We start from the raw sequence: 16,036 nt of genomic DNA, 5'->3' as shown, positions 1-16,036 counted from the left end.
TTTGCTCTCTCCTAATACCTGTGTGATGCTCATGTGATCTCTATTCACTTAGTTTTGCTTTCTTTCCTTGCTTTGCTTTCTTTGATTCTTTAATTTGAATTAATATTTACGTGCCGGCCACATAAATATGGCATGGTGAGCAGCTTCCAGTCATTTACAAACACCACCTACAGGAATGCCTTTCTCCCTTTCTCATCTGGATTAACTGCTTCTATCATAAAACTCAATTCAGGCTTTGCCTTCTTGAGAACATTTCCTAACCTTCCGCTGTGATTTAAATACTCTTCTTGTAGGCTGTGTTTTACATGGCACAATGTAGACATGACATACTGTCCTCTGATTGTTGAGTCACTTGCCCTTCTACTGCCTAGGCTATCATCCTCTTGTTTTTGTCTCATTACAGCCTGCACTCTGTCTGCATCTAGCAGATAGCAAATAATCATCTGTTAGAGAAAATGTGTGCCAGGACCAGAACACTGTGGGGCTAGGGTTCCATGGACGCAGTCCCTGCCCTTCAGGCACTCATGGGGAGAAAGAAAATAAGCCTACAAGTATCTTAGGTTGTCATGCATCCCATGATATAAGTATTACCATGGAATATGGGAAATAACACCTTGTTATTGGAGGAGATTATGCCTAAACTGAAATGTTAAAGGATGATGGTAATAAGGAGAGTAGCCAACATTTGTTGAGCCCTTACTCAATGCCAGATATTCTACTTAATAGTTTAAGTACATTCAGCAATCTTCTTTGGGAGGTACTGTTGATTCTTTCAACAAATATTTACTGAGTGACTACCCTGGGCCAGGTACTGTTCAGGGGACAGGAATGTAATAGGGAAGGATGCAAACAAAGTCCCTGTCATCATGCAGTTTATAGTCTGGTGTGGATTGGAAACTTGAGCCCAGGCAGTCTGTCTTCACAGCCTGGTCTCTTAACCACTCTTTTGTCCACCTGGACACCTAGAAGGAAGGACAGTCATTCAAGTATTCAAGCTTTCCCTTCTTTCAGTATTATGTGCCAATCATCAAAAGCAACTAGTACTATAGTACTTCTTTATGACATATTTTCTTTGCCAAGATTAGAGTTAATTCTGCCTTGGTTACATTTTAAATTGCTGCTTTCATTTTTGATATCTACCCAAAGCTTCTTGCTTAGATTTAGAAAGAACCTTAATCTTACCTTTAGTACACTCATCTTACCTGCAGTGTGTTTTATGGATTAATACATGGGTTACATTTTGGGAAAAATTTCATTATGGCTAATATAATTCATTAATGTTTACTTTTGTTAGATACCACTTCAGAATGACATTTGTTTGTCTTTTCCCCAGATTCTGGGGTAGGTCTTAGTTATACTTCACTATCCTTTGATTACAGGGAAGTCAAAATAATGAGCCAGGTATTTTCTGCCAAGCTATCAATTTTTTAAGGGATTCTATAAAATTGTTCTGATTTACATGAACAGTAGCTGGTTTACATTCTATAGGCTGGCCACGTTGCTGATAAAAACTATGAAAGAGTCAGTAGCTTTCCTTAACAGTGAATTATTCCATTGTAGGAAGTAATGCCCTGGGACCCCCCCTACTACAGTGGTGTGATTCGTGCAGAAAGGTAAGTTTTTCAAGAAATACCCGTACAGGAAAAGGAAAAAGGAAACTAATGTTTATTCAGCAGCTACTGTCATCCACTGAGTCGCCCACAGTACAAACCCTTCCCCTGACACCATTCTTTCTGCTGGCGTGGTCTGCTCCACTCATGTATTCTTCAGCTGCTTGTATCATTTCCTTGTTTAAAATTCTACAATCTGGTCCCTCTCCAGCTCTGCCCTTACGTAGCTTTCTGGTTCTCTTCCTAGGCTGTGAGCATTGCTGGAATCCTTGTTGTATCCCATTGCTGGCCCAGAGTAGGGGCTCAGCATGTGTTTATGGAACCAGTAAAGGAATAAAGTGGTACATGGCATGGTACTATGTTATTTTCCTTTTTTTTTTTTTTTTTTTTTTGAGGCGGAGTCTTGCTCTCTCCCAGGCTGGAGTGCAGTGGCGCTCTTATGTTTTCTCATTTTTATTTGGACACATATATTGTCAACACATTATTGGTCCATCTGGAAGGATATAAATGAAATAAAGATTTAAGGAACTTAAGTTGACAGAAATACTCCTCTGGCTTCTATATCCTCCTGTGTTTATTATATTGGAGAAAAGTAGGTATGCCCTTCTCTCCCTACAGACACACTATTTCTGTAATTTTTATGTTATAAACCCAAGAAATAGAGCTCTTTTCACAGTGAACACACTTTAAAATGTTTATAGCTGAAGCAACTTTATATACCCAATAGGAATTTTTTTAAAAAAATCTCAGAATCCTACTCTTTAACAACTTATTAACATTTTTCCCTTGTAGTTAGTTTTTGAGATATGCTGTTTAAGTAGGAGAGTTAAGGTTGATTTAGGTAATAGAAGAAAATGTAAGTTTTTTGTTTTTTTTCCCTCATTAAAGCATACCAGCATGTATTGTGATGATATGTGTATTTATTTGGTATTAAGCTTTAAAATATTTTTATTACTATGCATTATTGAAGCATCAAGTAAAGCATAGTAGGTACTTCTCCAAAATAAGAAGTATTTGCTTAATTATTTATTTCGGCATTTGTCATAAAAACAGAAAACAATAACTTTCTATATTCTTTTCTATACCAGCAGGATGAGGTGGCCTAAGATCAATTAGTGTTTTGAAGCACTTACTCACTTAATTTTCATTTATTTTCCTCTCTTTGGTCTCCATCTATCACTGTTGCCAAAACCATTTTTACTTACAAGGCATAATTGTGTCCTAACCTTTAGTTAAGAATATTTGGTCAGATACTATTTTTTATTTTTATTTTTCATTAAACAACTCTTTTTAGAGACAGGGTCTCACTTTGTCGCCCAGGCCAAAGTACAGTGGCGTAATCATGTCTCACTGTAGCCTCAACCTCCTAGGTTCCAGCAGCCCTCCTGCCTCAGCCTCCCAAGTAGCTGGCACTACAGGTGTGTACCACCATACCCAGCTGATTTTTAAATTTTTTTGTAGAGATATAGGTTCTTGCTGTGTTGCCCAGGTTTGTTAGCTACCATTTTTTAAAAAATGTATCTCAAATTCAGCATCAGTCTTTTTTTTAGTGAAAACACATAAACTGTTATTCAAAATCTATAATAATTTGGTTATGGTAAACAACGAGGGTTTAGAATATATTTGTTTTACAAAATTGTTTTCTGGTTGCAGAACTTGAAACCCTGCTCCCTATAGTTGCATTAAAAAATAAAATGTCTCTTTTAAAATTCTGTCAAAGAAAGATTTGGCTTGGTTGTTTCACCTGTTAAAGATGTAGCATAAATCAGTAATAAAATTTATTTGTACTTTCCATGTTTATGTAAAGCATTTGATTTTTGACATTGGAGAGTAATGTAAATTAAATATATCTAATATTAAATATTCTAATTTTTAGAATTCTAATTTTAATTCTAAATATTTAGAATATTAAATATTCTAATTTAATAAATGTTCTAATTTTTGCTACTCTCATTTTTATCAGGTATTCCTTTCATATCATGTCCCCGATATCTGATTATTTTCATTAATGCCTTGGCCTTAAATATAAGTGATAGTTTTTTCGCTAACTATACTCTGTAAATATAGCATGCCCAAATGGTGGTTCCGAGGTAGGAGATCAGCAGGACTTGTTTTCTGGTCACAGCCTCCTGACCAGAACAGGATCTGGTCCAAACAGAATGAAGTAAAGAAACCAGCCCAGACCAACAGATGGCAAGGAAAGGGATTTCTGGCTGCCCTCACTACTCATTAGCATAATTCACTCCCACCAGCGCCTTGACAGTTTACTAGTGCCAAGGCCAATGACCGGGAAGTTAGCACCCCCTTCCTAGAAAGTTCTGAATAATCTACCCCCAATTTGCATTAACCCACCCCTTAATTTGCATTTAAATAACAGTGGGTATAAATATAGCTGCCAACAGCCCACAAGCCTGGCTCTGGGCGCACTGTAGGATCTGATCACAACCTACTTTTGTTTTACAGAAAGAAACATCTCTACTCACATTTATTTGTTCTGATTTTTCTTCCACCCCTGCTCTTCCTCCACAGTTTATCCCAGCCAAACCCCTTTCTGTCTCAAAGACAGAACCTCTGTCAGGGGAGCAGTGGGTTCCCATTGCCTCCCTGGTTTGTATTACACATCTGTGACATCTTGCCAGGTGTCCGTGAAGCTGCTGAGTCTGCACTAGCCTTGCGTAGCTCCTGGCTCCGCTGTGCTAACAGCCTGTGTGCTACACAGTTGACCTGCTAAGATGTTCTGGATGTTAAATGTGTCTTGTCAACCATATTTTAAAGCTCTGCAAGAACAAACATTCTGGACCCTCAGTAAATACATACTAATTCATAGCCCCTATTCAAACTTGTATCTAGACCAGTAACCATGAAAAGCAATCCAGTGATGAGGTTTTTTTAGAAAGAGAATGCCATGTTTTTGCATGACATGTTTGCAGTGCTCACTGGTTGATGGAGTCTTCCACCTGCTTGCTAAGTCCTTGAAATCACCAGGTATGCTGGGAACACAATGTAGTCTGCCAGATATCCATGTGGGGCTTTAGCTTATTTTAAAGTTTTAATACTAATTTATTTATTTGACTATTAACTCAGTAAAATAACCAGGAAAAGGGATGCAGAAATGCATCAGAAGGGGTTGTAAGAATCGGGTTTTAAAAATCTATTTTAAGTAGCTTAATAGGCTACTGAGTTTTGGTTTGAGGCTTCAGTAATCTTGATTGACAAGAGGAGGCTGCTGCACAGGTAATGGATGAGAAAAGAAAGGAAAAATATCATAGGTTGGGTTTGGGGTTAGAAGAGTGGAACAAAGTGAAGATTTCTAAATCCTTGTTAAATTCATCACCTTTCAAGTAAAGACTTAAATGTGTGGCTTGACACAAAATGAAATATAGAAGGGGCTTTCCTTGATTCGAGCCTTTTTTTCAAGTTAACCTCAGGGAGTCTTTTGCTTTTATGTTAAATACCTCAGATTTATTTCAAGTTTTTAATGTTCATCTAAAGAAAAGAACCTGTTTAGAAGCTGGAGGAGAAATTAACATGTTTTAAAAGTGCCAAAGGTTGATCCTGGAAAATACCGTAGTAGTATAAGTGACTGTCAGCAAGTCTTAAAGAGCAGCTCATTTTTCCTTTTTAAAGCTTTATTGTAAGATTCTTCATGGAAGAGTAACATTACGTCTTTCAGATACGAAAATAAATTATTTTATTTGAAATTAAATTTTATTTTTGATTAGGCAATACATTCACATGGCTCAAAAAATCAACAATGTTAAGAAGTATTAATTGAGAATACTCATCTCTACCTCTGCCCCAGAAGTCACCACTTTTAAGTTGTTTAATGTATCCTTCCAGTGTTTGGATTTTGTTTTTGATGCTTTGGAAACACTGTTTCTTTTCTGTGAGTAATGAGTTTCAGTATTTCATTTATTTTGGTGCTATTTTTGTTTGTTTGTTTATTTTTTTTTTCTTTTTTTTTTTGAGACAGAATCTTCCTCTGTTGCCCATGCTGGAGTGCAGTGACGTGATCTCAGCTCGCTGCAACCTCTGCCTCCTGGGTTCAAGTGATTCTCCTGCCTCAGCCTCCCGAGTAGCAGGGATTACAGGCATGCACCACCACACCCAGCTAATTTTTGTATTTTTAGTAGAGACAGAGTTTCACCATTTTGGCCAGGCTGATCTCAAATTCCTAGCCTCAAGTGATCCGCCTGCCTCAGCCTCCCAAAGTGCTGGGATTACAGGCATGAGCCACCACACCCTGCCAATTTTGGTGCTATTTTTAAATTAGGATATCACTGGGAAAGGGAATTCAGTATTGTCTATTGCTTGCTAAGATATATTCTTAAAATCTCAAGCGCATTCACATAATGAAATACAGATGTTTTGTGTTTTAAACTATTCAAAAAATGGGCTCTCACAGAAGGACTTTTTTTTTTGATGTGAGAAATCTCATGCTTTGTTAGTATAGGATTAGTGATCTTGGTGGTTTTAAATTTTTAAAAATTAACCTTTATTATGAAAACTTTCAAAATAAACAAATAGGAAATGGATGGCTCAGTCAAAAGAAAAAGAACAAAGAAAAAATTGTTTAAGAAAAAAATGAATTAAACAAACAGAAGTAGAGCAATATAAGTAACCTCTGCATATTGATCTCCCAGATTCTACAGAAAAAAAAAAAATAAATTAGCCCGGCTAATTTTTTGTATTTTTAGTAGAGGCGGGGTTTCACCGTGTTAGCCAGGATGATCTCGATCTGCTGAACTCGTGATCCGCCCACTTCGGCCTCCCAAAGTGCTGGGATTACAGGCGTGAGCCACCGCGCCTGGCCAATTACCAAGATTTTTCTATGTTTGCTTCATTTGTCTCTTTTTTCAGTTTTCTTCTTTCTTTGCTCTTCTTTTCCTTCTTCCTTCCCTCCCTGCTTTCCTTCCTTTCTCTTTTCTCATTACTAATGTACAGTCATGTGTCACTTAATGACAGGGATACATTCTGAGAAATGCATCGTGGGCTGGGCACAGTGGCTCATGCCTGTAATCCCAGCACTTTGGGAGGCTGAGGCGGGTGGATCACGAGGTCAGGAGTTCAAGACCAGCCTGGCCAACATAGTGAAACCCTGTCTCTACTAAAAATACAACAACAAAAAATTAGCCGGGCATGGCGGCATGTGCCTGTAGTCCCAGCTACTTGGGAGGCTGAGGCAGGAGAATTGCTTGAACCCGGGAGGTGGAGGTTGCAGTAAGCAGAGATAATGACACTGCACTCCAGTTTGGGCAACAGAGTGAGACTTTGTCTTAGAAAAAAAAAAAAAAAAAGCATCGTTAGGCACTTTTGTCATTGTATGATCTTAGAGTGCACTTACACAAACCTAAGGGTATAGCCTACACACACGCCTATGCTCTCTGGTATAGCCTGTCGCTCCTAGGCTACAAACCTGCACAGAATGTTACCATACTGAAAACTGTAGGCAGCTGCAACACAATGATAAGTATATATGCATCTAAACATGGAAAAGGTATGGTGAAAATAGGTATAAAAGATACAAAATGGTATACCTGTATATAGGGCTCTTACCACAAATGGAGCTTGCAGGACTGGAAGTTGCTCTGGGTGAGTCTGTGAGTGAGTGGTGGTGAGTGTGAAGGCCTAGGACATTACCGTACACCATTATTGACTTTATAGACCCTGTACACTTAGGCTACACTAAATTTATAGAAAGATATGGTTCTTTCTTCAATAATAAATTAACTTTTGCTTCCTGTAACTTTTTTTACCTTATAAACTTTTTAGTTTTTAAAAACTTTTTGATACTTTTGTAATAATATTTAGCTTGAAACACAAGCACATTGTATAGATGAACAACAATATTTTCTCTTTTTTTAATCCTTACTCTATAAACTTTTTTCTATTAAAAATTTTTTTTGTACTTTTTAAATTTTTTTGTTATAAACCAAGACACAAACATACACATTAGCCAAGGCTTCCACAGGGTCAGAATCATCAACATCACTGTCTTCCACCTCCACATCTTGTCCTACTAGAAGGTCTGTAAGGGAAATAACAGGCATGGAGCTGCCATCCCCTGTGATAACAATGCCTTCTTCTGGAATCCCTCCTGAAGGACCGGCCTGAGGCTGTTTCACAGTTAACTTAGAAGGAGTACACCAAAATAGTGATAGAAAGTATAGTATAGTAAATACGTGAATCAGTAATATGGTCATTTATTAAGTGTTGTGTACTGTACCTAATTGTGTGTGTTAAGCTTTCATATGACTGGCGGCACAGTAGTTTTGTTTACACCAGCATGACCACAAACCTGTGAGTAATGCCTTGTACTCTGACATGACGGCTACAATGTTACTAGGTGATAGAAATTTTTCAGTTCCATTATCATCTCAAGGGACCACCCACTGTAGCATATGTGGTTCATTGCTGACAGAAGTGTTGTTACCTGGCTTGTGATTACTTTAAAGGAAATCCTAGCCCTCGTGTCATCTCAGTCTTGTACGTTTATTATGTACTTTTGAAAAGTATGAACATCTTCTTACATAACTCTTGTATCATTATTACCTAATAAAAATTTAATAGCAGTTTGTTGGCATCATTTAATATCTAGTCTATATTCGTATTTCCTTGGTAGTATCAAATCAACTTTTCTCCCCGTTAGCTTGTTAGAATTAGGACTCCAACAAAGCCTCCACATTCTCTTGGCTTTTCTGTCTCCTGTCTCTTACTTTAGAGCAATTCCCCATGCCTCATGTTCTTCTTCCTCTCTTTTTTGTCATATTATCAGCAACAGTTGTTGAAGAAACCAGGCCACTTGTCCTACAGAATTTCTAACTTTCTGGATTTATCTGTGTGCTTCCTTGTGGCATCATTTCACTAGTTCCTCTCTTCCTATCATTCCCGTAAGCTGGATGTTACATATAACAACTCACTGTTAAACATTTCCCATTTTTGGCATGGACACCCATAGGTGATGTTGTATACTTTGTGTCACATCACATCAAAAGATGTGAAATAGTTGAGCATGGTGACACATGTCTGTAATCCCAGTGACTTGGAGGCTCAGGTGGGAGGATCACTCAAATCCTGGAGTTCAAGGCTGCAGCAAGTTATGATCATGCCACTGTACTCCAGCCTGGGCAACAGAGTGAGACTCCATCTCTTAAAAAAAAAAAGAAAAAAAAAAGACATGAAATATCAGTTGCCCACAGAGGGTGATGTGGAGATGGACCCCTAGGTAGATTGATGCTGACAGGATCTCTGCAGTCTGCAATGAGGGTTTCCCTCTCAGCTAGAAAGGGATCTCTGTGGTGTTCCCGGCAACACGGAAACATCCAGTTTTCCCTCAGTCATTTACCCAGTGGCTTTAACACCCATTGATAGTCTTCATCTGAGTCAGTCATTCTTTTTAATTACCAATTCTCAAAATAAGGATTTATTGTAATAGTTTTCTGAACTAGTGACAAATGAGTATTATCTGGCTTTCTCTTTGTAAAGCATCATTATAAACTAATGGAATTCCATTGATTCATTGTGTTTCAGTCCATTACAGTCATTTTGGAGGGATGCCAAATCTGTCATAACTTGGCCAATTGCACTGAAAAGTCAGTCTTTTAGGAGCTTGTTGAGTGAGACTCAAAATACCTGTGTTTATTATTTCCAGTTGAGTTTGAACCACTTGCTGCATCCCTGCAAGACAGAAAAGGGGTGGTGATTTCTCCAGTTGTGAGCCAGGAGCATCTGCAACCTGGGGAGAGGTCTGAGAATAGGGTCTGTTGCTGGACTCAATCATTCAAAGAGGATTGGAAAAGCTCCTTAGGCAAAGCAAATGGCTGTCTGGCCACTTTCCTTTCATTGTTTTCCACAAGGCTCTGGGGGAGAAAATCTCTGCCTATTTCCCTTTCGCTGCTGCCACTTGTTCCTTCTCACTAGGTTTTCATTCCTCCCTGTCCCAGGGCTAACCTGGATCCTCTCTCATGACATTTCCACATCTCCTATTCTGTTCTTTCTAAAGCAAGATGCAGCACATAGGTGTTATTTTTGGTTATTGTTTCCTACTGTTCAATTTTAGACATGGCTGTTTGATTTCACATTTTGATACAGCTTAAGCTGAATGAAAGACCATTGCAGTAGAGGTCTCCTTGCTGTAGTGAGATTTGGCCCCAGCCTCTATGGCGAGAATTCTGTCATCTAGTGGCACATTGGTGTGGTGTCATCTTCTCTCACTGAAGTCAGGCCTACTGGTTTACTTTCCTCATCCCTAGGATAATGATGGAATTGTACTGTCTTTCTTTAGCTTTGATTTCTGTTAACCACAGTTTTCAGTGAACTGTGTTGCTGATCTGCACCATTAATGAAAATTATTTCCTGGTTGCCAGAAAGTTTGACTGGAGCAATTTTCTTGCCACTAGCTTCAGAAGTCAAGATAGAACCAAATTAGCAATGGTGGATTCTTTATAGAACGGGGGAAAGGTCTTTTCAGTTCTATATAGTTACCTGAAGGGCAAACAGGTTTCCGGTATCATTTAGTTCCTTTACTGCTACCTTCTCTATGTAACCAAATAAAACAGTAGCTCTCCCTGTGGTTTTCAAGGCAGCATTTCAAAATGTCACCCAGCTATAACATGAGAATTATACTTAGTCATTCCTGATGCCAAAAATACAGTTTCATTTGCTTTTGATAAAGTTAAAAGTAGTTTCTCTGACAGTACTGTCACATGCTGTGTTCTTTACAAGTGTCCATTTTTTCCTTGCCCACACGTGCCCTCTGGCAGGCCATCTTGTTCATTCTGTAACAAGCCTCTGTGGGCATTTGCCATTTGGTGCACATGTTCTCTGTCACATTTGCTCTCACTCACTGAATAGAATAAGGTAAGACTGAAGCTATGTTTACCTGCGTTTCAACCTGGATTCTCTGACTGTACTTGATTGTGTTTTATATTTTCACTAAGTTTGAAGCCATGGTGTTTGGACGTAATATCCAAGTTCTTTCTTTACCTTAATTCCAGGTGCGTCGGAGGTTGAAATATAAGTCTGACCCATAGAGTGTGCTTCATAAATACAGTGATCCATTGACTTTTTTAAAATTCAATTTACAATGATGAATTCTTCAGTTGAAAGTCTCTTCTTGACTGATATTTCTGTGCTCATTTCAATCATAATTAGTGTTGGATGAAGATTAGATGAAGATTTTGATACATTACTAAATTCTATTGTTCTTAATTTAAAAGACCTAATTATATTTATACCATTGTATCATGTTGATAGTGGTATGTTCTGGTTCTTTGCTGAAAATCTGTAAACTCATATGTAACGTATTATAAACCAGAATAGCAGAGTGTTTATTGGACTTATTCAGTCACCTGTAGTGGATAACACAATTTTCTTCCTCTTTCTTTCTTCAGAGGAATCAAAGGGTTCTAGAGATCCCTTACTTCTGGGTCCAGATCCATGGAATTCTTTACAAAAAATAGTCATAAAATTCTTGTAAAACTGTAGAAGAGTCTGAGGTGGTGACAGGGATGGCACTGAAGCCAAATCCTCAAAATGCATCTAAGCTCTGTCTCTGCTGGTTGTGGCTCTGCTGTGCTGTGAGGTCCTATATGCTGCCCGTGGTGCTTTCCCACTGTCTTGGGTCTCTAGATGAGAGAGGAAAATGTTCTTATGTGTAGCATCTATGCAGATAAGGAAGCTGTGGATGGAGATGGTGCAGTTGGTTGTTCACAGGCCGGCCTCAGCCTCGGAGTGCTCTGTGGAGGCAGGTGGAGCCACATGATGAGCCTGGCGTGGAGGGCTGTACTGGGGCCTGTGACCACCCAAACACCCTCTGTGCAGGTTTTTTCACTCCGTGTTGAAAACGTGAGCTGAGAGCACAGCAGTCACGCCCTCCTGACTGGCTGGTCATGTGGGACTGCTCCTTGGGGCCCCTCAGATGTGGGTTGGAGCTGCAGAAAACACCCTGTAGCTTTTTGAATCTCTTCCACCCTCTCTGGACCTCTCTCCTTCTGGCTCTTCTTCAGGAAGGAAGTAGCCTGCATTTGGTGAGAGTCAGTGAGGGTGTGGAGAGGCATGTAGTCTCGCTCTGGATGGCTGAGGCAGCTGAGTGAAGGACTAAGGCACTAGTGCTTGCTTGAGCTTGTCTGCCCCATTTGCTTGAATCCCCTTGGGCCTTTGCTGCCCTCCTTCTTCCCCTTTGAGTGCCCTCCCCCTCTTCTAGGAGCCTCATCTTTCCAGGTGTGCTCCAGATGTGCCTCTTCTTTGTAGTTCTGTCTGTTCCTCCCATTCCCAGCTTCTCCCCTCTGCCAGGTGTAACTGACCACAGCCTCATCTTTGAGCCAATGCCTTGTTTGCACTGCTCCTCTGCCCCTGATCATTTGGATTGGTCGTCATTATTGTTACAGTGTGTTCATCTTTCCACACTGAGGAGTTGTCATGCAGGCACATGGCAGGTGATTAATGAAAGTTTACTGCATCTACACAGCTTCTTGACACAGTGTTTCATTTCTTTTTAGAGGTAAGGTCAGCTTTGGGGAATAGAAGGGAACTGGAATAGAAGTAGAAACCGCTGGGTTTAGTCTTGTCCCTGTCCGTGTCTCTGTCTAACAGCAATAATAGTGGCTATAATTTACTGTGTGCCTGCTTTTCTCCAGGAACCATGCCAGGTTCATTGCATGTGTTTCTGTAATTGTTAATGGAGCCTGGAAAGTATTTCCACTTTACTGGTGAGGAAACTGAAGCTTCAGAAACCTAAGTAACTTGCTCAAAGCATGGAACCAATGAGAAATAGTATTTTCAAACCCAGGGCTCTTTCTTGTATTCCAGATTGCCTTAGACTGTCACAAGCCTCTTTGAGCCTGAGATTCCTCAAGTAAAACGAACAATAATTCTGGTAATAATTCTTGCTCCACCTGTCTCACAGAATCATGTAAGGAATAAGGAGATTCTTGATTCTTGATGTGAAAGTGCTTTGCAAATTGTGAAGCACCAAGACAATATAAGATAATATTATCTCAAACCACTATAGATGTTGCTTCACCAGTTATTCTAACTTTATCATAATCACCATCTCTTCCTTTGTATTAGCTTCAAACCCTTTGCCTGCAGACCTGCTAAGATATCTCTTATCTTACAACACAAATAATTACCCTTCTGTGACAGTTGGAGAGACTGTGGTACTATCTTATTTTTTTCCTGCCGAACTTCCCCCAGTCCTACTCTGTCCTGATGCCTCCTCTTTCTAATAGCTACAGTCTGGTTTATAGGCCTGTCAGTCTACCCAGCTAGTGTTTCCAGGTTATCAGCCACCTGCCAGCATGAAATTCAGTAATTTGTTTTACTGCTCAACATCCGTGATGTCTGCAGTTTTCTGTTTCGGTTTTTTTTTTTTTTTTTTTTTTTTTGCTTGGATTTGAGATCCTAATGTATGCAGTTTTTGACGGCACTTACCATGTCCAGTTTCTTAAAATTCTTTCTTCAACACATACCCTCAGACTTCCTGTTCTCTCCTTTTTTATCACCACACTCATTTCTCTTTTTACTTCTCTAAATTGATCGTTCTCAATCTTTGTTCACTGTTAGGCTGCCGTAGGAGTCAATGCAGGGATGTAGTGTTCTCATTGTGACCAGTAGCTCCTCACTCTTGAAAGCATTTTGGGAAATGTGTGTAAGAATGAATGATACAATTACTGTGCTTCCTTTAGTACTTGCTTTAACTTGTAACAGATATTTGTGAAAAACTTCAGTACCTCAGCCTAAACAAAGATGTGCCCTCCTAATGATTTTTTTTCAACTTCCATGCTGTTATCATGCAGTTATAAAGGATGGCCTCAGGCCTTCTACTTAGTTGTTGTCGTAGCCTTGGGAAGGTTACTTACTGTCTTGTAAACCTGTTTTCTCCATTGTAACATAGGGGTGATAGTATTACCTTAAAGGATCGTTTTTGCTGTTAAATGAGATATGTATAAAGGGCTTAGCCCACTGTCATAGTGAATACTCACCAAATGTTAGTTACCATCATCATCATCATCATTATCATTTGGTAGTGATAGTTTTCTTTTTGTAGATTAAATTTAGGGAAAAATGGACAACATATTTGCAATACAGGTCAAGCATTTCTAATCTGAAATGCTTCAGAATCCAAAACTTTTTGAGTGCCAACATGACACCACAAGTGGATCTCATGTGACAGATTGTGAAAATACAGTTAAACTTATTTTCATGCACAAAATTATTTAAACTATTCTGTAAAATTACCTTCAAGCTATGTATATAAGGTGTATATGAAACAAATTTCATGTTTAGACATAGGTCACATCCCTAAGATATCTCATTATGTATATGCAAATTTTCCAAAATACAAAAAAAATCCAAAATCCAAAACATATCCCAAGCATTTTGGATAAGGGATACACAAACTATATTGAACTTTCTCTTGCTATAATAATCATGAATCTTTGCATTTTAAGCTGACCTACATGTCACTGCCAGAATAATCTTTCTAAAGCACAGGATTTTGTCATGTCTCTCCTCTTCTTCCTTACTACTAATAGCAGCTATTCCCCCATTGTATGCATTCTGGGGAGATCCAGTAAATGTTGGCAAAATAAAGGGCATATCTCTATTCTTCTCCTCTCTGGTGCCTAGCAAAATTAAGAAAAAGAGCATCAATATATCTATATCTATGTATAACAACAAGACAGATCAGGAGGGCAAGGCAGGAGAAGGGGAATCAGTAAATATTATCTAAAATTGCTAAACCAATAAATAAACGTTTATGTTAAAACCAATAGAGGCCCGTATCTACCAAAAGTATCAAAATTAGGAGGCAGGAGAATCGCTTGAACCCAGCAGGTGGAGGTTGCAGTGAGCTGAGATCGTGCCACTGCACGCCTGGGTGATAGAGCGTGACTCCGTCTCAAAAAAAAAAAAATTAAAAGCAACAGAGAAACCACCAGAGAAGCTAAAATATAGACTATAAATATCACTAATATATCAAATTATTAGAAAGAAAAAGGAAATGCAGCACACATAGCCAAAGAAGGAAAATAAAGGAAGCATTAAAAGAAACGTAGCAGAATTACATTGGCGAGAGTGAGGGCACTAGGTATTTTCATACACTGCAGGTAGGAATGTAAGTTAGAACAGCTTTTTTTGGCGGATAATTTGGAAATCCATATCAAAAAACTTAAGATCTTGTACTCTTTGCAGCAATGCCATTTCTTCAGTTTATCTTATGGATAGGCTTGTGTGGGTGTGACAAGGACATTTCACTATGGCATCATTTTAACAGATAAACTAACAGCAGCTTACTGTCAGTTAAAAGGAACAGAGGCAGACCAAGGCAGGGAAGTGAGCTCTGGGTGTGGCCTAACGGGATGCATTTTCTGTAAAGAAGTTAAAATCAATAATAAAACTGATGAAAAGTCTGGGTTCCTTTAATATCCCCATATGTGGGAAATTCCAAACGATGTCAGTGGTCGGATACTTCCCCCATTGATGCTTCAGGCTCTCATTGACCTTGCCTCCTCTGCTCATGTACAACACAACAGGAGATGCATGAAATAAGCTTTGTCATGTGTTTGCTGTGGATGACTACACCCATGAAAGAAAACAGGCTAGAGCTTTATATACTAAACTGGAAAGTATTCCAAGTTATATTTTTATGAAAAATACATGTGTAAAAATACATATCATTGATATATTTTTATGTTAAATGAAATTGCGAGATAGTGTGAATGGTATGATTCTATTTGTGCCAAAGTAGGTTTATATATACATAAAGTTTACATGCATAAACTTCTAAGAGTGTGCATAGGAAATGCCTGGAAGGATACACAAGATATTTACCTCTTGGGGTGGGCATAGTGAGCCAGGGGACAAGACAGTATACTTTTTGCCCATTGTTACTATTTTTGAGGTGTTTTTATTTTAAAACAGGCAGTTTAGAAATTCATTTGTTCCCAATCATTTTAGGGTAATATTGTAATATTATATGAACTTATATTCTATACTTAAATTTTTTTTCCAAGATAAATTGTTTCCTTGAATTTTGCCCAACACATATGATTGTCATGGTCATTGGATAAGACAGTAAATATTTTTAGGTTATAGTTTAGTAAAATAAGCTGTGTTATTAGCTTTACTGTGTTTCTTTTCCATAAAAATGAATATGTTCATTATAATCTTAAGAAGGGTACAATTTTAATATGTAAAGTTTCTTTTTATTCTCCTTTATTTTTGTGTTTTTATTGTCTGGCAACAAAAAAATGAATTGCTTTAATAACCAATTATAGTTTAAACTTTCTTGCCTTGGTAGTAGGTTCTATAGGAGGTTTCTGCTCTGGTAAGTTGTGATTCTCTATGGCTGCCTGCCTTTCTTTCCAGTTCTGGGGGCAGCAGTTTGCTCTGTGGCCTTGATTCTCTGCTGAATCTAAGAAGAT

The 16,036-nt window shown here is 38.5% G+C and overlaps 1 protein-coding gene across 4 annotated transcripts in view; it reads left to right on the top strand.

Annotated features, from left to right (window-relative positions):
- Window positions 1–16,036, top strand: part of MIPEP (mitochondrial intermediate peptidase) — a 160,382-nt gene that overhangs the window by 29,086 nt on the left and 115,260 nt on the right. For all 4 annotated transcript variants that reach the window (XR_008670784.2, XR_008670783.2, XM_004054258.4 and 1 more), the window contains exon 10: window positions 1,561–1,613. Coding sequence is in view for 2 of the 4 variants with exons in the window: in XM_004054258.4 (XP_004054306.1) it covers window positions 1,561–1,613 (53 nt within the window). In the remaining 2 variants the exon portion in view is untranslated. The remainder of the gene's footprint in view (window positions 1–1,560; window positions 1,614–16,036) is intronic.

This window comes from Gorilla gorilla, chromosome 14, assembly GCF_029281585.2.
Source record: "Gorilla gorilla gorilla isolate KB3781 chromosome 14, NHGRI_mGorGor1-v2.1_pri, whole genome shotgun sequence".
Taxonomy (NCBI): domain Eukaryota; kingdom Metazoa; phylum Chordata; class Mammalia; order Primates; family Hominidae; genus Gorilla; species Gorilla gorilla.
The sequence above is the reverse complement of the archived record's forward strand: the minus strand, read 5'-3'. Positions and strand labels throughout refer to the sequence as shown.